Raw genomic sequence first — 26,354 nt, 5'->3', positions numbered from 1 at the left:
ACAAGTAAGTGTTCCGGTATAGTTTACTAGCACATTTGTCGGTATCCCAATCACTGAGGGATATCGTAGTTTCATATTGTTTTTGTCGCTTATCTCTCATATAAGATCCCTTATGTACAGTAGAAGTAATATCTAAATCCTTTGGAGTGAAAATTGAGTCAGTCTTGAAAAAAAAAGAGCGACAATTTTTAAAGAAGAATGACAGATTTTCATTCTTTTTCGGAGTAAGATTTCACTTTTTTAAAGTGAGATTCCAAAGGTATGAAATCTCACTCCTTTTTTTGAAGTGAGACTTCATTTTTTGGAGTGATTTTTCACTTCAAAAGAGTGAAATCTTACTCCAAAGGAATGAAATCTCATTCTCAAAGTGTGAAAATCTGCTACTCTTGTTCAAAAGTGAAAATATTTTTACTCTTTTTTCAAGGTTCAATTTGCAGTCTTTTGAAGAGAGATTTCACTCCAAAAGATTTAGAGAATAATAAAATCAGACATGCACATATACAATATAAAACTATATTTTTACGATTTATGAAACAATAGATCTTTTGTTTTCGAAGTCTTTTGTGTAATAATGTATATGTGTAATAATGTGCTCTGCCGAAACAAAGAGAGAGAACTCTGCCCTTCCTTGCTACTATAATTATAACATAATTATAACAGCAAACTATGAATACTTCGAATAATGAAACATTGATTTTTCTGCTACTTTGCTGCACTTTTTCATAAATAGGAAAGCAACAAATATCGTGAATGTAACGTGAGATATTCCTATTGAACGATTTCTGTTCGAACTTTAATTGTCCAGGTACAATTAATCCTTAATTGGTCGCGTGGGATCAATATGAAAGCCGGTCGTAATTCTTTTGTCATCTTTAGACTTGTTCGTTTACTTTTATTATATTTCCCTAAAAGCACTTTTTGCATTTGAAATGTATAGTCAAAGAGAGATTAAAAAAAGAAAAAAAAACAAAGAATCTGATGCATACAATGTGAGTAAAATGAAGAAATGAATGGGTTTATGTTACATTACGTGATTAATTAAAAGTTAATAATCGCAAATAGTCGAAATAATTTTGATACATTTGATGATAGAAATAGATTTTTTGCATATATAATATATTATATATATATATATATATATACATAGAATAATTTAAAAAAATGTATAAGTATATATACACAGGGGAATCCCATTTTAATTTAAGATGCAGAATAACGAGATAACTCAAGTGATATAAAAAAAGTCTCGACTGTTTTTAAAAAATAAAATAATTGCATATTGCAAATTGCATAATTTGTTTATTCTCTGTTCAAGCTGTCTCAACAGGATAATTTTAAATGAAAATTTCGAAGCACTTGCGTATTCGACAAAGGAAACTCTGCGTGCCTTTCGAAATAATCTTTGTCCTTCCGTCGCCAATATCGGCAAGATAGGCAAATTTCGCAGCGTGCGTCGTAAGATCGACGTGTCGGGAGACGCGGGGGTGGTGACGTGACGGGAGTGAGACATGACAACGGTGTTACCGAGAGGGGGTGGAAGGGGTGGCTTCTCGATTGCGCGCACGTTCGCCTTGGCGCGGCGAAACAAAACGAACAAGCGGAGCCGAGTAAACGGGGATAGTATACCGGACCAGCAGCACATGCTGAGGGGGTGATTGTGGTGGTGCTGGCGATGGTGATGGTGGTGGTAGCGACCGCCAGGCAGGCAGGCAGGGCGCGGATCGATGCCACGGGTAAGTAACTCGCTCGCGTTGAAACCGCGTCCTCAAGTCCGCGCGAGCTTGCATTGCACGTGCGAGCTTGCACACGTTGTCGCCGAAGAAATATCTCAATACGTCGGAGAGACGCCGGTCGTTTAACCCCCCCTTTACCCAAGAGACACCCCATCCTCTCCCGCGACCCGCCGCGTCCGTAACGTTACCGCGAAAACCACTAAACGATTAACGCTCGAGGATATGAGTCTTGTACGCCGAGAATACTTTGGTAAATCGTATACAGGGTTATCAACCAGTACTCTTTTAACCCCTTCAGACTCTGCGTACATTGTAATGTACGTCAAATTTGAAGATATCCATTGAAATTATTTAGTTCTATTGATTATCATTTGAGATTTGATGTATATAATAAGTATATATTCTAAAAATAGTTGAAATTTTTAGAAAAATTAATTGTTTAGTATGAATTATTTATTAAAGTGCGCATGAATTGAATTTTAAAAATTGATTAACATGGATCCAGTAAAATCAGTTCGAAGGAGTTAAGTAAATCCAAAGAACGTGTAAAAGTCAACAAGAAATCAAATGATTTCACTTTGATTCTTAACGTCAATAAACAGTCAAATTTTGTAACAAAAATCATCATTTTAATGTCAAGATAAAGTCATTTTGATTTTCTCTTAATTTATTTTTCTGCGAATGTATTATTTTTGATGTTGCAAAACTCTAATTATTAATTAAAATTTCATGCACAACAAGAATCTTTTATTCATGTGAGATTTTATATTTATAAAATTGTGTTAATAAGAATTGTAAGTAAAAATTATGTTTAGAAATTTTATTAAATATCACGTTTAGTGTATAACAAATTATACTCGCTCTTTCTGCTCTCGAATCATTTTTTTTTAATTAGTATTTATATGTATGCTTTTCTTGTGATTTACAGTAACCCTACACGCGTAGAATGTGTTCCCGATCGATCTCTCGTTTCGCACATACATCGACATCGAGGGATGAAACGACGCGATACGCTTTATAAATAAATTTATGATTTCATATTTTTGTGTTTCATTAGCGCCCGATGATAATAAGTACTCCGGCATTTGTGGCAAAAGTCTGTTGTTTTTATTTCCACATTCCGAGATCGGAAAACTGCTTGCTTACGACTTCCCTTCTTCTCTTTTTTATTTTTTTAAAACGCTCGTCCATATATTGTTCTTATAATTACACGCAACGTACACAATAGTGTTTTATAATCAATTCGGGTGGAGAGAATGGTGCATAGGAGATGTTTATATTTTACTTTTGTATCTTGGATTTATATTTTCGCTTTTCTTTTCTTTTTCTTTCTCTTTTTGTAATTATCGGTAATCGGCGCGATGAGTCTATATGTCGCCAAATAAAGTTAACGTTGAAAAAATATTTACTTTACAAATACATAGAGCAAGCATTTATTTATTTATTAATAACAAGGAGTTAACGCGAGAGGTATCCTTCAAAGGTTTAGGCTTCATTAGCTTTTATTGTCCAGAGAATTTTTTTCCAGAAACTGTCGCTCGTACCTTTAAAATATCATGGGAAAGTGAAATTTTTCGATCGTCTCCTCGTTGCAAATTTTATCAAGCGCCAAAATTCCAATAATGCTAAGTAAATATTTAATTAAATTTTACAGTCGGAACTAATATAGATGTTTTATATCAATGTAATAAAAAAAATGTACATATATATTGTATTTTGAACTTTTATTTCTATATATACGAAAAATTGAAAACAATAATAATCACTTCAGTATAAACACATATTATACAATAAAAATATATAAAAAATATTTTTTTAATAATATATTTTTTATATGATTTATGATATAATTGATTTTTAGTATAGAATTTAGTATAATATATATATATATATATATATTTTGTACAGTTAATGTAAACAGTATTTGTACAGACGAAATTTTTAGAAGAAAAATCTTATTTGTAGAAACAAAAGCAATTTATTAACAGTGAGTGTGTTTTATCTCAATATAAATAAAAGAATTTCGCAAAAATAACCATATTTATGGAGCTAAATTTCTCGACTATACGAATACTTTTGTGGGTTCAAATAGTAAAATTTTTCATTTTCACTTATTAAGATAATATATTTTAATTATTACATATCTTTTTAGATAAAACATATCTTTTTGAGAAATATACAATCTATTTCATTCTTTGTTAGTAAATTACTAATTAATATTTATAAAAATAAAGTTTTTAAAAGTTTTTTCTGTACAAATATTTTTTTGTACAGAATTTTTTCACTATATAAATAATAATTAACAATTTATTAACAAAGAATAAAATTATATATTCTATAGTAAATATATAAAGTATGTACTATAAGATATATAATTTTATTCTTTGTTAATAAATAGCTAATTAATATTTGCTTTCTAAAAATAAGATTTTTTTTAAAAGATCCTTCACAAATACTTTTTACACTCTCACTGTATACATGTAGGAAATATGTACTGTAGAATATGTACATATAATACATGTATATACGTACATGCAAATAAAAATAATATACATATATACTATAGTAAAAAATATATACATAGTACATAATCATATACTGTTCTTGTAACAATCATTTATAGCACTAATATACGAAACTGAACGTCACATTCGCAAGCCGATAAAATACCATCGTTCCTCTAACATGGCAAATTTAACGCTAACAGCATCGTGTGACGTCTCTCGACATTTCTCACGCGGGAAATGTTTTTCCTTCCATTCTCCCTGAACGCGACTCACGGCTTATTTCCAAGTTATACGAAATTTACGAGAGTTCGTTATCGCACCCCTTTCTCACCCCGCGACCATCCCTTTACCTTTCCTACGTCACTCTCCCTGTCACGCCGTATCATGAAGAAGGAAAAAGGAGGGCGGGAAACGATAGAATTCTCTCCCTACTTTAACGAGAACGATATTTTCGTTCGCTCGCGTGCGCACGCACGCGACGGGGAAAAAGGGGTAGTTTTTCACGGTAACAACTGTCTATTAAGGCGTTCTACCGTTGTACAAAGCGATCGTCGTGTAAAACGTCGGTGGCACTACTTTCGTGACCGCGATGACACGCTACGCCGTTTAATCTCGACGGCCGTGCGTGCGTTACCGCGGCCGAGGGTTTTATCGTAATCGTAATTATCATATAAAGCGACGTTGTTGTTCGAGCAAGTACAAATTTCAGACTCTTATCGCGAACGCGAACTTTACCTGTGCATATACGGCCGACAATGAAAGTCTATTAACGGACCCGCACCCGCCGAGACGATAACGCTCTCGTGGTGTGTAAGAAGATGAACACGAATAAACTTGAACGAATTCTTATCGTCGAAAGTCCGCACCCTGTTTTCATCTGCTTTGTAATGAAGCCGTTGCATAATGGCGAACAACTTAATAGCGCTTTGGTGATTTCTTATCGAAACTACGCGAGCAAAATTTAGGATTATATTGTGGAGAATTAAGATTTATTGTAGACGTTTTTTTATATTTAATAAAATTTATTTATAATAATCAAATTTAAAAATTCAGTATTAAAGATTTTTTTTCTTTACTGTTAATATCTAGAATTTTCTTTCTTTTTCACTTTTTCGTCAAAATAAAACATAATTTAGAATGCAATATTTAGAATTATATTATATAGAATACAAAATTTATAATTATTTAAATTGTTTAATTAAATTATTAAATAAAATAAATTATTTAAATTATTAAATAAACAATTAAATTATTTTAATTGTAAATATTCGTTATAAGAATTTTGTTACAATAAAAATAAAGAACGAAAAAAATACGATAATTAACCGCAAAGGAAGAGTGGACTACGCGAAGGATAGGACATCTCACAAGACATTCTCGCGAAATCTCCCGTCATCGAAGCCGCGCTCGCGCCGGCCCTAAGTGGGACACTTGGCGAAGCGCACTTGATAGCAGTTCTGAATAAATAATGTAAACTCGAGTGTCGGCGTTGGAGTATTGCCTCGTACAATAGCACATTCCCTCCAAGCTGCGAGCTGAGATACGACGTTTCATCGATGTCTCGCGATCACCAAATCGCAGTGCGTTTCGCGTCCGGTGAATTTTCTTTGCTTCCTCTTTTTCCCCCCTTATTTTTCTCTCAAAGAAAATTGCATTTTTAATTTACTTTATTCATTCAGTCAGATTTTACGTATGACAGCTTTTGCGATATGGCGCTCGATCGCCCTGCACGTGAAGAGAGCCTTGCGAAGAGATGAGAGGCTCGCTCCGAAGATGTTCGTCACGCCGGAGAATAATCTCTCTGAGTTGGTCCCCGACCGTTGCGAGAACAATCAAACGTACTTGGCGCTCAACAGGTGTCACACACAAGACAATTCGCGCGGTAAGTAACGCGTCGAGGACCTCGGCGGTTCGATGAATCGCGACCCTCGTTTCCGTTCGCGTGTACGGGTAGCGTCGCCTATGCAATCATTGATCATCCGGTCTGGGAGATGATTGCTAGCTGCTGTTCACAGAAGACGCAATTGTTACGCAACTGCGTGACGATTACATTATGTTAATTGCACCTAGGGTTGCCAGGTGGCCGGGATTTCTGGGGAAGTCCCGGAATTTTTTCGGCTAATCCCGTGTTTAGTAATTGAAGTTTTCTGCCCCGTAAGTGGATAATTTTAACGAAATTTCAAGATGCCTCTCATATTTTTAGACCATTTCTTCAATCGCAATCATTGATATTAAAGCAACACTTATATTACTATATAGAGTTGTCCTCATCCTACACTGAATCCCATTTCCTACACTGAAAGAAAAGATTGGCTGCTGCAGCAAATTAGATGGTAAAATATGGCATAACATTTTTAATTGGCTGCTGCAACCAATTAAAAATGCTATGCCATATTCAGCCGATCTTTTCTTTCGGTATAAAATCCATAACTTTTCCCCGATTTCCAGATAAAATTTCGATGATTTGATTTTTCCTGATGTTTTCAATAATATTTTGAAATTTTTTTCTATTTTCACTCTGATTGGGAAACCATCAAATATTTTGTTGAGAGAGCAATTTTAACAATATAAATTACTATATATTAATGTTATTAACTGCTTTAATTTAATTGTTAAGTTGTATAATTCTAATTATTAAGTAGTGTACTAAAACTAGGTGAGGTACGTATATTAAATTTCTTTAAAGCCAAGAATTTTAATTCTCCAAAAAATTTCCCTGATTTTTCCCTGATTTTCATAATCGTTTTCAATTTTTTTGACATTTTCTCGATTTTCTTAATTTCCAATTTTAAGGCATTCCTGATCAAAGTGAGTCATATCGACTTCTATCTATAATTAATTTAAAAATATTTATACCATATTTTTAGATATCATTTTAATTAGTAATTTGTATTTATTACTTTGGCAGACGAGTTAAAACGCTATCATAAAAAAATGATCAGTGTACCATAAATGATGTATGTAGGGCCTCTAACTGATACTAACTGATTTAACTCAAATACTTCAATAAATCCATGTTTCAACCATCGCCTCAGACATATCCCGGAAATGTTGATATTAGATCTAGCAACTCTAAATGCATCGCGTGTTTCTAGATTCTCAAGAACTGATTGTTTGATGGCGTTGCCTTGTTTTTCGAGGGTGGTCGGTTCATCTATCACGCGAGGAGAGAGAACTGGTCTCGATGGGATACTTACACGTGGCGCCGAGCAGCTGCGGCAGATACTTTTTCCAGAAAGTGCACTGCCTCACCCTGGGACCGCTGCCGATCTCCGTGCTGTTGATGTCCAAGGTCAGGTACTCTTTATTGACGGCGGTGTGCGACGGCCAGTATGCCAGGGACAGCTCGCCGCTCTCGTCGATGTTCGGATCTCTGAACGATCATACAAATCAGACATCGTATAAATATATCGTCGTCTCGACGTGGTACCAAAATATCTTCAAGAGAGAGTAACGAGATTTCAAGGTATTTTTAAAGTAATTTATACTGACGATGGCGAATTAATTTAAATCAAACTCCACCCTTTTTTAATTTCTAGTAAAATTTTGCATACGGCAAAAAAAGACCCAGATTGCAAACGAAAGATTAAGTAGATTAAAGGTAAAAACTTCATTATTTTTAAAATTTAAAATTGCAATATTGTCACATTTATATTTATAAATATTTCTGCCTTCAAGCTAGAATAATAATATTTTTTTTTGCGAAAAAATGAAACATAAAAATATTTTTATAGTTGATGAGCATGAATTAATTCGTATTTTTCTGAGTAAAAAATATTTGTTCATATTTCATTTCTGCACCAATAAAAAAGCGAACATCAATATATGTATTTTGTGTCGCGAACACTGGAACATTTTCTATTTTAAAAGTTATAACATAAATATACAACGTGTATTACTTTATATTTAATTATATTTGAAATTGAAATATAATTTTCTGAAATTATTTATGTATATATTATCCCAAATTATATCAAAAAGCTTTTTATGTAATACGTACAATTTTCTCAATTTTTTTTTTAAATTAGAAATAATAGTACAAATAAAAAAAAAAGATTAAATTAATCATGCATCTTACCCCGTTTTTGCGAAGTTCGCCCAGTATCTCATCATTCTTTTCGAGAGCTGTATCTCCTCGTGCGTGTAGCCCTTGGACGGGTCCAGCGGTTCCCCGAAGATGTAGCTTATCTCATCGGCGTGCATGACTCCGGTCCATCGCGGCCATGGATTGTTCCTAGATCTGTGCAAATCGTCTTTTTTTAAAATCCTATATGACTTAGGAAATATAAATGCATCTATTACGTATTAATCGTCTCCTCTCTTTCTTAATATGTCACTCCCTAATTCAAAAGTGATACAGCTTGAAAATTAAGTTTCACAGAAAAGGAGAAAAACTATTTTTCAATTTGATGGAAAATTATTAACTAATCAAGTAATATCTCGGCAATATTGAAATAATAATATAAACTGTAAGGATACTTCAAACAAATTAAAACAAAGGAGAGCTATGAGATTAAATTTTATAAATTCATCACATTTTTATTCAGTAAGTCAATTATTTAATTCTTACAACGTCGAACGCTGTAAGATTTAAATTACTGAGTAAATGTGACTTGTTATAAACTTCTGCGCACTTCTTACCGCGCCTGACTCCTATAACTCTCTCCCCCGCCCCTCCCCCCTTTATTTTAATTAGTTTGTACAAATATTGTACATTTCGAATCCTTAGAGGAGAGCCAGAGAACTTCCTTAACAATATCAAGATTTCAAAAATTGATTTCTTTCTTTACCTATGCTTGTAATAATACATATAGACAGTGTGGCCGGTGTCGGCGTATCGGCCGGCAAATTCGTTGACGTTGCAAGTGAACTGGTAGTCGCCGACGATTTTATCAAGGGCGTCGCGATTCGCGTGCGGATCTTCCGGATGCAGCCAGTCGCTGTACTCGTAGATGATGGCGTGACGGCCAATTTGATTCACGTAGGGATTCAGCTCGGACACGGCGCTGATGAACTGATCGCGCGTCACCTTTACGTCCTCGGCGCCGTCAATGCGAAACAGCTCCGTCAGATAATAGATGATGAAGTAGAAGCCTTCCTCAGTGTTGGAGCCCATGAGGATGTTGGTCTTCTTGAAGGATGTCGTGGCGAGCGAACGTTGGGGCGTCTCGTCGAGGAACGCGCCGTCAATCACTGGCACGAACGGGAACTCGCATATCCCGAGGGTGCCCCACTCGTTCTTCACCAGTTCTTCCGCATCCTTCGTCAACAAGCAGTCGATCGCCTCACGCAGATTGTGGCGATCATGCGGGCAACCGACTGCTTCGGCCAGCCGGATGCCACGCACGATCGATTCGTCGCGCGAGATTATCGCCCATGGCGCGGTCGCTGAGCCCGATTGCATGATGGCTTGATTGAACAAGTGCCTGGAATAGGAATCGCAGGTTCCTTCCTTTAATGAAAGAGACTTTTTATTTCCTCCACCTTCTAATGTACCTACGTACTCTCGAAAACTTTTAGAGTGAACTGTCACTCTAAAGGGTGAAATCTCTTTAAAGATTGAAAATTAAACCACTCTTTTTCAGAATAGGCTCAATTTTTCACTCTTTAGAGTGAGATTCCACTCCAAAGAATTTAGAGAGTAAATATTAAATTGAAATATTGCTGCGTTGATAGAAAAATGAAACAACTTAAAATTAGCAATTTTTCAGTGGAACATTTTTTTTAATTTTTTACAGAACGGGAACTGTTTTAATTAAAATAGTAAATATAACTTCACTTTCCTTTCATACACATATTATAAACTTTAACATTAGGACCGCCGACAATATCTCATTAGAACTGTTGAAGTCTTCTACTAGTTTGATGATTTCCTATATATTTGTTTTTGATTAATAATGATTTGTTTTGATTAATAATTTGATTTATTATTTACATTATATTCACTTTTCAATATTCTGTACTGTATATTTAATATAAAAAAGAAGAAATTTTTTACGATTGATGAGCGGAGTCAAAATTCTAGCGTTAAATCATAATGTACTCTTTAAAACTAACAATAAGTTTTCAAAATTCGAACACTACACCGAGAAAATTTTATATTAAATTTTAATACAATTTTAAATTAAAACACTTCCATATAAAAAATGTGTTGACAAATTTATCATTTTCCTATAATATATTAATTGCTTTTTAGTTCGGTTTCTTTTTATTATTTCAAAATTGTTAGTTTTTATTTATGTCATTTCTCTATCGACACAGCGAGAATGACATTAAAACTTGTATTTTTATATGCAGGTGTATCTTAAATAAATATAAATATAAATATTATATACGCAATATTATATATAAATAAATGAATAAAATATATAAGTAAAAAATATTTATTTATATATATTATTTTTTATGTTACATATAACTAATGTATAACATATATATATATATATATTTTTACTTTATTGTATACATATAATTATATATTTAAATATATTTATCCAAAAGATCTTTTTTTATTCCCCCTTACTGACTTGTCTACTTTTTAACTCCAGAGTAGTAACCTAGTTTTTTTTTTACGTAAACGATCACCTGGGGTATTTTTACACTCCATTTAATATCTATTATTAATAACATATTGTATATTATTGATTGTTTTCTTATTTATTAGCATTTGAGAATATTATAGATACAAATTTAATCACAATTTTTTAAAAGAATGTAAGTGGAAACCAAACAAATATTAAGCGGACTAAGCTTATTATAACAATACCTCTAAAAAAACAAAGATTTTAATTAATAGAATACTATTTTTATTACGCTTATTTTCGATGAAATTGCATATTTAAAGTTTTATGAAAAATAGATATTAAAAAAGAAAACAAATATGTTAGGTAATGCCCACATAATACAATATTTTACACACACACACAACAATTCATATATTCTCATATATTCTATATATGGCTGGGGCATAAAAACACTCCAGGTGACTATTGTCGGATTAAAACTGACCTGGACAGCGGAGACAGAAGGTGGAAGGAGACGGAGACCGCGCCCGCGCTTTCACCGAAGAGCGTCACGTTCTCGGGATTGCCGCCGAACGCGGCGATGTTGTCGCGCACCCATTGCAGAGCCATCATCTGATCGAAGAGCCCAGCGTTACCGGGCACGTCGGACGTGCCGAAGTACAGGAAACCGAGACTAGCCACGCGATATTGCATCGACACCACGATTACGTTCTCCTCCGATACCAGGGTCTTGTGGTCATATACGTCGAGGGTGGCTGAGCCGGAATAGAAGCCACCTGAAAAAAGGGTCGCAGAGATCCTTGGGTTTCGCGGCCGCACAGTGGCGCCGGCATGTATACGCAATATTTGTTTTTGCAATTGTCTTCCTTGTGATCTTTTGAACTCAAAATCTTAAGTATCAAAAAGTACGGAATTGTTTTATTGTAATTATCATTATTATTAAATGTGTACAACATACAGAGGAAAGGTCCCTATTATGAGATACCGAGTTCATTTTGGGTAAATGCTAGAAATCTATGAGCAGAAGTTTAAAAAATAATAGGTCATTTGGAAGGGAATTTAATAAACTTTAAGATAACGTTATATAAAATTTAATTCAAATTCGATTTTTTTTTTTAAATTAAAGAAATGTAAAAAGTGAATAAATCGCAAAGTCAAAAAATTGTACTTCTAATATGAGATGCCCCGAGAAATCGATAATAAAACGCAAAGTATATCAACATTGTAATTAAAAAACTTTATTTAATGTTTCTTAAATACAGACAAACAGCTAGGGCGCGCGAAAAATGAATATGCGACACATTGTACCCAGAACTCGTTTTCTAATAGTTGAAATCAAGCATCGCAGAAATAGGCATTCGACGTTCATTCCGGTTGTCCTTTTTATTATTGTACAATAACATTTATACTTTAGCAAACGATTTTCACTATAATATAGGAGCATGGATTATTTTATATTAGGAATACTCTGGATATCTCATATTACGATTTCTACGCCTTACCGTTTTACGATCATCAAATCTAACTTCTGTAATTAAGCAATTCAACATATCCCGTATTTTTCTATTAGTACGATCTTACTCTATCACTACATGAAGAATTTATTGCAAATTTATTGAATTTATTCTAAATATTTATTTATTAAATAATAAACAATGTTTGAAGGCACGCAAATTCTAAAATCTTTTTTTACAATGACTACAGGCATGATCTAATAATGAATACTAAATAGTTTTCAATCCAAGAGCAAAAATTCATGGTGTAACCAATAGATAGATAGCGTCTATTAATTTAGCAGAAACGCCGCTATCTCATATTAGACGCCTATCTCATAATAAGAGACTTTCCTCTAATTGTTATTTATTATTTTATCAATAATTAGCAATACAATTTTTTTATTTGTATTTATATATTGAATATTTAATTATACAAATGTATGTTAACATACAAATGTATTTATGTATAAAGAATTTCTTTTATTCATATATATTTCATATAATTTTATTTTATTTTTGTGACATGATATGTTAGAGTTTCAAAGAGAGTTCCCGAAACCACCTTGAGTTGAGTTAAGTTTTGTGATATAATAATTCTTATGTAATAATTTCTGAAAGAGAATTAAAGCTGCAACTATTTGAGTTGGATTAAGAAAACCTTCAATGAAAAGATAGTACCACTTGGATTTTACTTTTGATAAAATAGCTCTTTTTCAAAGAGCTATTTTTCAAAGTGCCTACTCTTAGCTTTTTAACTTTCTTTTAAAAACGCAAGTTTGTACTGCTTAATTTACAGGAATTCTCTCACGTATTGAGGTATCGGTGTCGACACGTAATTTCACCATTTGATACTCTCTAATAGTGCAATTTATTCGGTGATTTTTTTCTTCTAGTGTGCGTGAGGTCGCGCGTCACAGCTAAAAATATCCCTAATTGAAGAACGTTCGGAAATTAAATTTTATTTTGCTACGTAAGCCGCTGACAGAGGCATCAATCAGGCCGCAACAAGCGTATGGTGACAAGGCAATAAAAGAATCACAGATTTATAACTGGCATAAACGGCAGCATAATGCCCCGCTGACATCATTCAGATCGTGACGGCGGAGTTGAAAAGGATTCGACAAAATGGCTTTCAGGAACGCTTCCGATTTTGCAACTGTTGAAAAAAAACGCGAAGTCGCGTGAGGAATGTAAAGGTCGCAATGCCTTATCAAGATTGTCACAAAACTGGAAATCAGGGAAATCGGGGAATCGTCAAGAAAATTGAAAACGATCAGGAAAATCAGGGGGAAGTCAGGAAATTTTGTAAAATTTTTTTGGAAAATAAAAATTTTTGGTTTTAAAGAAACTTAATATACACATCTCACACCCTATAGTTTTGAGACATTCTATAGATTGGGATCAACTTAACAATTAAATATGCAAGCAACATTAGTAATATTAATTATAATAATTTACAATGCTATGGTAAGTTGATCTCTCAACAAAATATTTAGTGGTTTCCAAATCAGAACAAAAATACAAAAAATTTCAAAATATCATTGAAAGTCAGGGAAAAAATCATAGACTTTTGAGATGAGGAATTTGTGACAACGCTGCTCATGTTTTTTTTTTTTAGAAATAAAACGACTCTTCGGGAACTTTTTCAAGTTATTTCCCTCTGCCTACGTGAAAAACGGAGATCTTATCAACAAAATCGCGCTTAGATTGTACGCTCGAGGATGAATAGAGATGATGGATTCTCATCACTGGGAACTCACCACCGAATATCCATACCATGACAGCAGCGTTCCTAGGCCTGGGCCGCGGCACCACCACGTTCACGTACAGGCAGTCCTCGTTCAATGGCGTATTTGGGTTCCACATGGCGGCGCCGGAGAAGTCGCCGAACACCGTGTCCAGGATCTGCACGCAGCTGTTCGGCAGGGTGGTCGCGTTCAGTATGCCTGACCAGCGCTCGACCGGCCGCGGATGGCGAAACCTCAGCGGGCCTGTGAATTGGAAATTCTCCAGTGAAAGAGTTTCTTTCTCGAAATTAACCCTGGAGAATACAGCATTATCATCTACATTGGAAAATAGGTTGATTTAAATGGGATTCTGGTAGATTCAATCAGAAAGGTATAAATCAGATACGTTAGGAATTCATATATACAAATTATATAAAATGTTATATGAAACAATAGTTCAATAAGGTATTGTGTGTATTGTTAAATATTTATATTTAACAATACAATTTGAAATGTATTATTATTTAAATGTAAATGTTTAAATGAAAATTTCCTTATTTTATTTTAATTATTTAAAAACATATCTACTCCCGGGAAAAAAATGTTTTATATGTAATTATAAATAAAACATTTTTTTTTAAATATGTATGATACATCCTTAAATCTATCAATTTACGTTGTCGAGGTAGTCAGAAATTAAAATATGATAATGATTAGAATTCTCTGATCCGTACAATCATAATTTGTCGTGTTTGTACTTCTTGTTGGTATAATAAAAACATTTTTCTCAGTGTAATTCACGAACAAGGCCTCCTTTCTTTAAACTATCATAGATTAATCTCTAAGTTCCAAGCGAATCTGAAAGATATCGTTCTCTTCGAAGATTACGCGGTCGAGGTTGAACGAAACTTTTTTCATCCCATATCTTTCATTCGTTTTATCGCGAAGAATACTCGCTCTCTTGACTACATCCTAAGCCGATCACGACTGCGAGCACAATTCTTGGGCCGAGAGAGCGTTATTTTCCTGCGCTTTTCCCCGCTTCATTTGCGAGACCATAGACTAATATGATAGATTACGTATTCAAATGTGACAGCTGGAGACAACACATGAAGGACAGAAATATGCGTGATCTGTCCGTCATACATTGCACAATTGAACGAGAAAAGTGTCTGATCAACTATTATCCTCCCTCACTAATCCCAGATAACACAAAATATTCTATGAGTATTCTAATAAAACACAAATGTTCTTAATGTTGAAATATTTATATTGAATGTTCTATGAATATACGTAAAATATTCTATTAAAAAATTCATATTCACATAATATAAAAACATTCACAGAATGTTCCTCATTATATATTCGTAGAGTTAATGAACTGGACATGAGCAGTGTGCTAGCCTTATCTTGCGGACAAGATCAACCCAAACGTATATAAAAATACTCAAAGAAACTAAAAATCAAAATCATGTTAATTTAACTTAATTTACAAGGTACTGATTACAAGTAACGTTACATTAACCGATTATTATCTGAATTTATATATTTTTTAATCATTTTTTAATCATTTAGTCAATATGACATTATTCTGACTGTCTCGTTCTTCTCTCTATTCTATAAAATGTTATATAAAATATTCTATAAATATTCATAGAACGTTTATAATTGTGCCATTCAAATGTACTATGGACGTATTAATATTTAAGTGTTTTTGGTACATTTATAGAATATATAGGAATTTTCTTAATAAATATAGGATTCATAGAACATTTGTGTGCTATTTGGGAACATTCCAAAATAGCACACAAACATTCTATGACGTCAAATAACGTCTTAATAATATCTTAGTATGTCTTTAACGTCAACAAGACGTCACCTTGCTATTTGGATTGTCCTCGCGTCTCCATTAAAATCTCGAATATGTATAAATTTGTGCGCGGGACTCACCGACGGGTTTTTGGGCGTAGGGTATGCCGAACCAGGCGTCGACGCTCTTGCCAGTTGTCGCGACCATGGTTTTGCCGCGGGCCATGCCTTTCCTGGTGCGCACCACCAGCGGATCGTCGGAGTGGCCGACGAGGGCGGCCGGTCGTGGGAGCTCCTCGCTCGACCTGGAACTCCTGGTGTCCTCGTGCGACGCCTCCTGCGCGGCGTGCAGCTCGTGCTCGTGATGCCTGCTCCGGTGGGACGGCGAGCCGAGGCAAGGATCCGGCTGCAGGACGAGGAGCAGGAACAGGCTTAGTACCAGCAGGGCCTCCAGTCTGCCGGTTCGCCAGGAACTTGAGTTTCTCGACATCGTGCCTGCTCGGCTGCAAAAAGGAATAAAAATCGCGCGCATTTCGCCCATCATTTATCGTGCACGTGGAGAGGGAGAATTGTATCTACAAATATCTTACACTCTTAATTTCTTGCAGTCAAATCTCACTCCAAGAAAGTGAAAATACAATCGTCTTTTAGTTCTTGAAAAAGAATGACAATTTTCACTCTTTTTAGAGTGAATTTTCAAAGGAGTGAAATCTCACTTTTTTTTAGTGACATTTTACTCCATTTGAAGTGAATTTTTACTTCAAAGAAAATTCACTTTAAGAGAAGGGAAAATTGTCATTCTTTTTCAAGAAGTAAAATATTCTCACTTTTTTTTCAAAAGTGGGAATGTTGCATTTTCACTCTCTTGGAGTGAGATTTCACTGCAAGAAATTTAGAGTGTATGAAATTATAATAACAATCAATAAAAATTACATTAAATTAAATTAAAATTAAATATCTATGTGTGTTCGTAGTATATGTCTCCTTCTCTCTGTCAATGTGTTTCCTTCGCGAAACTATTATAATTATTTTTCGTTTAGAACAAATTAAATGTAATTTTAGACCGTCTATAATTTGCGCCGGAATTTAAAATAGAATTCTATTTTTAATTTTATATGCCATACAAATGATAAACATTTGAACAGAATCAGAGAATCTTCACATAAATAAAATGTGCTTTAAAATGTACACATGTATATCAAAATGCATGGTATATAAAATTATAAATAGAATTCTATCTTGAAATCTCACGTGAATTATAGATCGCCTAAAATGGACTTTGTGTATGTGTATACAGCGTGAATGGAAAATGAACAAATTATATGGTATAAAATGTTTAAAAAGCGGTTATTCGAGAGAGCCGAGCCACGTGTAGCCTTCAATTATTCTTGTCTGTATACCTCGAGGCACAGTGTCGAAAATGTTGCGACAGAAAATTGGAAAGGGTTAATCCTCACCGGAAACTTGTTCTTTATCTGGCAGATGATAAATTCGGTTTCTAAGCGCCGGGACGTTTCGCTACTCGCGCCATAACCATCGTATAATTTATACAGCATTTGTAAAATGATGCTGGACGGGATGCGTTTGCGAATAACAAATGGCTGTTTCGGGTACGCTATTGGTAAATACATTAGCATAAAGTACACAGGTGATACGTCGCTCGTGAGAATAAATCTGGAACAGCTGCATTTCGCGAAAGCTGCATTCGCTGCGGTAGAAAAGACTAGAGATCCTCGAGTAAGAAATGGCACCGTTTAAACGACTTCTGATTGGTCAGCCATATGTTTCAGGACCTATTCAGGATAGAATAGATATTCAAGATAGAATAGATATTTCATTCTGTTTTATGAATGATCTATCTCATTTTTTCTTAAGTAGATCCTGAAAAGTATAACGAATTAAACGTATGGTGTCCATCTTACTTGAGAATTTCTACCCAGGAAAAAGACTATTCTTAAATCAATCATAATATGCTCACATATAAGCAAAAATATTACAATCTTGCTTTGTATTGTATTACTTTGCACTTAAGACGTGCTCGATCAAAAATCTTATATAAATACAAATTTAATCAAATCAAGATTAAAATCAATAAAACATCTTTAAAACAAGATCACAATATTTTTGCTTATATATAATCATATTATAATTGAATTCCATATAGAATTCCATACAACATAGAATTTGCAGTAATATCAAAATCTCTGCACTATTGCAGCAACATGCAGTGTTACTGCAACTTTTGTACAATTTTGTGCTGCAGAGGAATAGTCTTTTTTTCTGTGTAGGAAAAGCTTCATACATCGCGGCCGTTGCGAGCATCAAAAACATGGACGCGTTTTATAAAAACAATTGGATAAGACTTATTTTCAACTTTGCTTACTTTGTGCCCTGCACACGTAAGCATGCCTGAAATGAAATATCCACGCATCTTATTCTATCTTGAACAGGTGCCTGAAAAATGCAAGAGCGAGAAAAATGCTCCAGCGGTGGTGCATAACGTATGTCGCGAATTTATTAATTTCGAAGGGGATCCACCGCGGAGGAAAAATCAACTCCACCGAGACTCGCCGCGTGTGATTTAAAAGCAAGCAGAGATGTGATTTCCGAAAGATTTCCCGTCGAGCATCCTTCTTTTCTGAATAAAAAAAATTCCCGCTCGTCCTAGAAAATTGTCCTCTGCCGTGGCGCAAAATTACCCCCCCAGGGACAAAGTAACCCTATCTGACCGTAATTCAAGCCGCGGTTTCCAGCGCATCCGAGAGAGAAACCGCGTTGGTAATTGAGATTATTTGAGTTAACTAAGCTAATTTATTTAATAGCACGTTATTTACGTCGAATTATTAGCCACGAGTTAGAGCAGCGTTTAATTATTTAAATTGAACGATTTTGAATTAATTTCACTGAAAGGAAGGGAATGAAAATGTGATTTTTAGAATTCAGAAAAAAATATTGAAATAGCATCTCCAAAGAGAGTTTCATATATAATAATATTTCAATAATAATATATTGAGTAGACGCGTTAATCTTACCGCTTTTCTCGTGAATAAAAATGCACCGATAATTTTGTTCCTCGAAGAAATGCAGATAGAAATGTTGGGATGATTATTAGACGAGTGGATGAAATTTTGGCGTCATTAGGTAGGAACGGCTGTTGCAAATGATTTATCTCGTTTAAGGTTTAAATGACATTTTCGTTCTGTACATGCTCGTCTTTCTCTTTCTCTCCATTCCCGCGCTTCTTCCGCCAAGCATTCATGATACATCATAATAAGGTCGTTATATAACTGACAGACAGACGACAAGTGTCCTCGCTTGTCGTTTAAATCTTTTGCAAATTGGAAGAAATTGAATTTCTACAGCCACCTCTTTGTCCGCAGTTACACATCACAAATTTCTCTTAAATGCTATTCACAATCGTCGGATTCATTACTCAGAGAATTCACGCGATGATAGAAATATTCTCCCACGACTGATAATTTTGCACGCCCATCCTCAGGAACTGAATATTATAACCCCATACGTGTTTCACACGCGTGCGAATACAGGTTTAAAAACTTTGTGCGCGACACGTTGATATTCTCGATAATAGAGAGTCCCGGGAATATATAGGGCGTCTCGAGATTACAGATTAAAGGATTTTGTTTTTAACGTAGGGTCTATAATGTCATCGAACGCGTGACTTCGATAACGGTGGATGGTTCAAAGTTATCCCATGCACAGCGCGAAGCTTTTTTTTTTTTTTTAGCTCACGTTTTACACCGCAGCAACGTCGCAATCCTGCAAATTGCAGGGGCATTACAGAACCATGCAAATGAAAAATTCTGACAAGGTTACAGCAATATTGGAAGTTTGCAGGATATTAAAAATAGAATGAGGTTCCATAATGCCTTTTCCCCTACACATTGAATCTGACACCCCTCCCGGATTTCAGGCTGCGACAAAGAAGATGGCGGAGAATGTATAAAAATTACGCGATTAATCGATTTCGATTTCGAAGAGATCGAATGATGTATTTAGAGAATGATGAAGAAAAATGTAATTGTGTTTGCAGCAACGTTACGTCAATACATGATACATCACATCGTCACGTCGCTGAGACGTCACATTGCAAGCTTACAGTAACGTTGCAGCATTATTTGCAATTTAAATGACTGCATCCAGTAGAAAAAGTAACTTTGTAAGATTCTTTAATGTGATTGGCTTATACAATTAGATTCAGAATGGAAAAGGAACTAAGAGCAAGAATATTAGAGAATCTTACAATCATATTACAGGGTTGTCAAATTTCTTAACTAAAATTTCATAACTTTTTCCTGATTTCCAGACAAAATTTCATTATTTTCCCTAATACTTTCAATAATATTGAAATTTTTTGTATTTTGTCTTGATTTAGAAACTTTCAAATATTTTGTTGAAAGAGCAATTTACATAGAATGTTAATTACTATTAACGTTGCTGCTTGCATTTAATTGTTAAGTTGGTATCCCAAAACTATGTAGATGTGATGTATAAATTTCTTTAATATACATTAAACTTATTTAAAATCAAGAATTTTAATTTTCCAGAAAATTTTACAAAATTCTCTTATTTGTAATTTCCGTTTTCAATTTCCCTTATATTTCTCTGATTTCCCTAGTTTCCAATTTTGTGGAAACACAAATCTGCATTAAAAAGTCTTACAACAGTTGCTAAATTGTTTTTTCTGCTGAACGCAGATCGCTGCCAACGATCGCATTTACGATCTCGCAATGAAACATTTCTTTCTGCAGATCCGCGCTGCGTTTGCGATTAAAACATCATGCATTATATTTAAACGGCAGGTGTACTTTGACAAATTTCAAGTGGGATATTCTGCTTCTCGTTAATGTTTAACGGCAGACTCTTTGACTGATGTAATGTAGAGTACAAGATATCCTGCTTCACGCGCATTATTTCTTAATATCGAGTCGATTTCTCCTCGGCGAACCTGTCGTGGGTGCTCATCATTTTATCACGACTCTTCAAATTTTTAACATAATGTTACTAATGTAACTCTATGTAACTCCATGTAAGCCTTGAATTAAAATTCCATCAAAGCAAACTCCATCTGAGATGTAGTATTCTTTCTTTTACCTCCATTTAAACAGGGACTTGAATTCGTAAAGACTTTCATTTTGCGATAACTCGAGAATTGTCGACGCCTCCATATTTTCGTCTTCGAGGAAAGATCGACTTCAAATCGGCCAAGAAATCTGTTGTTAAAGAATAATGTGGGAGAAGCGGAGTATCCATTATATCTTGTATACAGTTATCGATGGGAAATACGATATCGTAGCTCCGCATAACAAATTTCTGCGTATTATCACACGTTGAAAAGGTGTACCTATATATATATATATGATATAAGTGCGATAGTATATTCAGAAATTTATACATGATTCAGAAATTTATATATAATTAAATTCACAACAACGTGGCATAAATTATAAACAATAAATAAAGGAGTAGTTAGCTTATGTTTTAAATATATGACTTTCGCTACTGACATCCTGTCATGTGGCTATCTGCTCCTTTTTATTTATTGTTGTAATTATATAATATTTTCACTGGAACGCTTAAATATTATATATGCTTGTAGCTTTTCTTCAGCACATACATTGAATAGAATCTATGAATACTCCAGTGAAATATTAAAATTCCGATTTTGCCTTTCTCAATCCCTTATATTTCTTCTTAATTTAAAAGTAAACCCTATTATATTTACACAGTTATGATTAACGTAAGCTTATTAACTTTAACTTTTACAGAACAGGAAAGCCAATAGTGGTGTTGAAACAATTATATTTTGAGGCAAGGAATGCAATGAATAATGAATTACAAGAAAAACTGTAAGATTTAAAAAAAAAGTTCCTCTTTGAACGTTAATTTCAAAAAAAACTTTTTTGTTAATCTAAATAATAAGAGTAGCTACTTTAACAAAAAAAAGTCTAATACTTCACAGTGTCTTCCTTGTAAAATAATTTTGTAAAAAGTATTTTTGTAGAACTTTCGAATACTACATTATTTTTCATCTCATTACAAAGGAATGAACAAAATAATTATTTTATATACGCTTTCAATTAATCTCAAACTTTCGACTGTAGTATGCATAAACTAAATGTGCTCTCTAAAATTTCTCAGAACGAAATCTCACTCTCTGGAAGATCGAAAACTCAGCCATTCAGTTTCCAAACTGATTAAATTTTCGCTTTTTAGGGTGAGATTTCGTTCGGTAGGATTAAAGAATGTAAATAATTATACAAATAATTACGCAAATATACATGTATACGCACGTCGTGTTCAATACACGATTCAGCGTCCCTCTCCCTTTCTGCACCTCTTTCCCCGTCTCACGTACGCACGTTAGGGCAGGGGCAGGGGGAGGTATTAGTAGGATGATAGTATTCTCTAGTTACCACACGAAGGTCCACGTTGATTAGCAACTTCCTTCTACGTGTTCCGTGCGTGGTCGTACGTACGCTCGGTCACACGGGAGCGGCGCGCGTCCACGGGAACGTCGTCGCACGCGGAAGTTTACGCACGAGGACGAGATTAAACGTCGTCGTGAAATTAGGATTTATTGGTCGCACGGTGGCGAGGCACACACTATGCGAGACGAACGCCGATAGAAGTCGGAATAGAGATTCCGCCCAGGCAAATCAGCGGCGGAAACAAGGCCGCCAAGGTTCTCAGCGAATCCCAAGCGGCACCGGTAATCGGCTTCAATTTAAACATCAAGTTCGAATAATCGAATGACATTAATTGCGTCCGATTTAACGTTTAACTCAAATCATACGATTCGTGCGCGTACGACGTTTCAGTTTCGACGATTTAGATGAAAAAAATCGGTAATCTCTAGAGATGCTCTGACTTTCTTAGAAAAAAAAATCAATAAAAAATTATGAAATATTAAATGAAAGGAAAATAAGTCAGAACAAATTAACAAATCACGAATTAGAATCTCTCTCTCTCTCTCTCTCTCTCTCTCTTTCTCTGTTTTCAGACTCACCGAGATTTTTCAACAATATTCGCCGCGCGACACTCTCTCCCTCTCTCTCTCTCTCTCTCTCTCTCTCTCTCTCTCTCTCTTTGTCGGCGTTCTCCCGTCCCGTTTATCGATACTTATAAATTATGATACTTATTCAATTAGAATCGCGGCCGCCCGCGAAAGATCCGCGAAGGGATCGATTATTATCGATATCGCGTCGCAATAATGAGGACCGTCTCGACGACGCGGGAAACGGGACGCGCCCCGTCGACGAAAAGCACTGACGACGACGACGGGCTGGCGAGCGTTTACGGGAGTGACAGCGCGAGGCCCGACGCCGCATTAGAGTCCACGAAGCGACTAGTTACTTCCCTTGGCACTGCGGCAGCATTATACGTTATCGCGTGTACGATATAGGTAGGGTACGTGATCCACGGCCAGCCGCCGCGGCTGGAAGCGCGTAGATCGATCGGGCGGGGATCGGACACGTCGAGCCCGAATGTCGTTCGCCATGCAGAGAGACCAGATTCTGCATGGCCAACCCTCGACTCGATATGCAAAATTTTCTCCTCGTACGAGACGAACGGACAAATTTAATAACACCTCTCCGCCGAAGACACAGTTTTTCTTTTAATCCTCCGGAATGAACGGTGGGTTTATTGGAGACTCGCTTAATTGTATATAAAATCTCTGTCTCTCTCTCTCTCTCTCTCTCTTCCAAAGTGTCAAACAATTCAATTTTCTTTACGTTACGTCGGCAGATTTGGATTCTTCTTGTTAATTTATATGTATACGGAAAGAACGGTTTTGTTGAAGTATCTAAATTTAACTTTAAATGCAGATAACTTGCAAATAATTTCATTGGATTATTAAAATTGTATAGGACACTCCCGAGACGGCACACAATATTTATAAAATATTTACAAAATATTTATAAATATTCATAAGATTTATTTTAAATATTTTGCAAATATTTTTATAGGCAAATATTTTAAATTGCACAGATCATAAACATTTATTATAAATATTATGAAATATTTATTGTAAATCTTGTAGTAAATGCTATGGAAATATTTGATAAGGCATAATTTAAATAAAAAGTACTTATTAAATTTATTTATATTTATCATAAATATTTGTTTCATCTATATTTTAATAATATTTAAAATACAGCTTTATATAAAATATGTAAAATTCTATAATATATATAACATTTCAAAAAATGAATATTAATAAACATTTGTCATAAATATTCTGTGCTGTCTGGGTCAAATGCTGAGTCTGATTAAAATATCGAAATTTTTGACAACATTGCTTATCATGCTTGAGTTTCTGTATAATTTCATGGTCCATTATTATATTCGTATCTAAAGTTTTTCTTTTAATTTTCTGGAACGGATGATGGAGACTTATTTAATTCTAAAGTCTCTTTGTCTTAAAAATGTTAAACAATTCAACTTTCAAAAATTCAGGATTTGTACCAATTAGTTAAGAACTAAAGATAAAAATATATTATAACATTAAACACTGAAATATATTTCTCCTGCTTGAAAGGCTATAAGTAGATGCGAATATCGAAAATCCTTACAAGTTATTTTTTAACCAAAGCAGTAAGAAACTGTTTTTTTTTTAACAATGACGATGTCATCTCTAAAAAATTAACTATAAATATTTTTCCATCAACTTAAATATCGACTTTCCTCCGGCAAAAATGAGAGATCAATGATTATCGTTTATCAATTGAATTTTTAGTGATGTATATCTTAATATAAATATCTAAATATAAATTTCATCAAACTTTATTTGGAATCTATGAAGAGAAGTAGTTTTGTAACTTTATTTATTTCCCCAAAAGTTGAGTTTGCGAAAGAACTTTTATCAATCGTTTTTACTTTGGTCTCTCAATGTTTAAAAAAAAAGTTGATTTCGAGTCTGTCGTTAAAAAGTAAATATTAAAAAGTGGACTAAAAGTAGAGCATGCAGATATGTGTTTCATAAATAATATTAAAGAATATTTACGAGAAAGTTTGGAGAATTTATTTTTTTAGTAGAAATATTATAAATACAAATATAAAGATAAGCAACGCAGAAAGTATTATATTCTCGAAATCACTTCGTTTCTTCGATAAAAAGTACGACAAATAAAGTTACGTTCGCGTATCCGTCTGAAAATCGGATTCGTTAGCTTCCAAGTTGGCTTCCACCCTCTACCCTCTTCGCCGCGGGGATCGCTTCCCTGTTCGTCGCACTTGTCTTTTACTTTTTTTCTTTTCCGATACTTACAGCGAGGAAGACGCGAGGAAGGTGCTCGACGCGGCTCGAGGTGATTAGACTTCAGACGGCGGCGATGTCCTCCTCCGAATCCGCGACAGGCAGATCCGCTTGCCCTCCCCCTGTCTCGTCTACATTCTTCATTCGTGAAGCATCGTTCGTCTCTGTAACACAGCACACAACGCGATTGATTGAACGAGGGTGTGTCGGAAATGAAGGGCGAAATGCTGACGAATGCGCGGGGACCACGAGCTCGTTATTTACGGATTATTACTGAAAGGGAGATGAGGGAGAAAGAGAAATGGATGGAGAGAGAGAGAGAGAGAGAGAGAAACAGTGAGGAAAACACATATTGCAATTCTACAAGTAACGACAAATTAATGCAGTAATAAAAGCAGCGACAAAAAATAAACACAGCGTTGGCAATAAATATAAATATAACGACCCTCGATTTATTGCATTTCTTAGAAAATCGGTAATAAAATCTAAAGGAAAAGTAAGCATATAAAATTATGATAAATTATAAAATTGTGATAAAAATCATCGATATTATTTTTTGATAAAACTTCTCTAATAAATATTATATATTTTTCATTGAAACTTTTTAAAATTTATTCACATCAAATATACACACGCAGAAAATTTACGTCGAGTGGTGAGGGATGTTTTGTACTTTGGGTTGTAAAATAAATAATAAGGAATAAAGTTCTGTTTGACCAGTAAGATCGTGGTGCCGCAATGTTGAATAACTGTTGGTTACACTGGCGAAGTTCGGTAGCGCTCTGGTGTCGCTTCTGTGAAAACACGCAGTTTCACGACAGTTTCGCTGCGGCAGCGAAAACTTCGTCACCGCGTATCCCTTTTCTCCATCACATATTAGATTCGATCCCTTTCCACCCCGCCCTGTCGCCGTAACGACACTCCCTCACATCCGAGAGAGAGCATCCCTTCATTTCGGCCCGCGGGCGATCTACGAGTTTCGTTATCCGCGAAATTCCGCGTACGTCGCTCCAGGATGAAAGCGAATGCCAAAAGCAGGAGGTACATATATGCCCTTATTAGAAATTCCAGTCGTCCGTGTATTCGCCTTCTCCCCCGACAGCGACGTGGAATTCGCATATAAACGGCTAAAAGGCACCGAGGAACATCGGGGGTTCCCCGAAAGCGGGGAAGTTCCTTTCCTTACACCCTCAGGATGAGGACAATTCGCGATACGTAGAATAATTCTCCGTGGTCCAACGTCTTTTTTTTTACACTACTTTTCTACTCTAAAAAATA

At 34.9% G+C, this 26,354-nt stretch overlaps 1 protein-coding gene and 1 long non-coding RNA gene across 6 annotated transcripts in view; one reads left to right on the top strand and one right to left on the bottom strand.

The window, feature by feature from the left end:
• The window catches only part of LOC105144601 (acetylcholinesterase), a 38,306-nt gene extending 13,078 nt beyond the window's left edge, over window positions 1-25,228 (bottom strand). Inside the window, exons 1-7 of one of the 5 annotated variants that reach the window (XM_087415107.1) lie at window positions 25,089-25,228; window positions 15,938-16,299; window positions 14,021-14,251; window positions 11,249-11,540; window positions 9,031-9,666; window positions 8,319-8,480; window positions 7,438-7,613 (exon numbers count right to left, since the gene is read on the bottom strand). In XM_087415107.1, coding sequence (XP_087271233.1) covers window positions 7,438-7,613; window positions 8,319-8,480; window positions 9,031-9,666; window positions 11,249-11,540; window positions 14,021-14,251; window positions 15,938-16,286 — 1,846 coding nt within the window. In that variant the 5' untranslated portion in view covers window positions 16,287-16,299; window positions 25,089-25,228. Of the gene's footprint in view, window positions 1-7,437; window positions 7,614-8,318; window positions 8,481-9,030; window positions 9,667-11,248; window positions 11,541-14,020; window positions 14,252-15,937; window positions 16,300-18,828; window positions 18,848-22,110; window positions 22,445-22,826; window positions 23,430-25,088 lie in introns of those variants that run through there. The other 4 variants (XM_087415110.1, XM_087415109.1, XM_087415108.1 and 1 more) reach the window with 4 other exon arrangements.
• Window positions 1,609-8,301, top strand: LOC147906919 (uncharacterized). The gene is made up of 3 exons (XR_015547945.1): window positions 1,609-1,733; window positions 5,940-6,122; window positions 7,336-8,301. It is a non-coding gene; the product is annotated as an uncharacterized LOC147906919 (long non-coding RNA).
• Window positions 25,229-26,354: the final 1,126 nt, after the last annotated feature.

The sequence above is a fragment of the Acromyrmex echinatior genome, chromosome 17 (genome assembly GCF_024713525.1).
Source record: "Acromyrmex echinatior isolate Ae372 chromosome 17, ASM2471352v2, whole genome shotgun sequence".
In the NCBI taxonomy this organism is placed as follows: domain Eukaryota; kingdom Metazoa; phylum Arthropoda; class Insecta; order Hymenoptera; family Formicidae; genus Acromyrmex; species Acromyrmex echinatior.
This window is presented reverse-complemented; position numbering and strand designations above follow the sequence as displayed.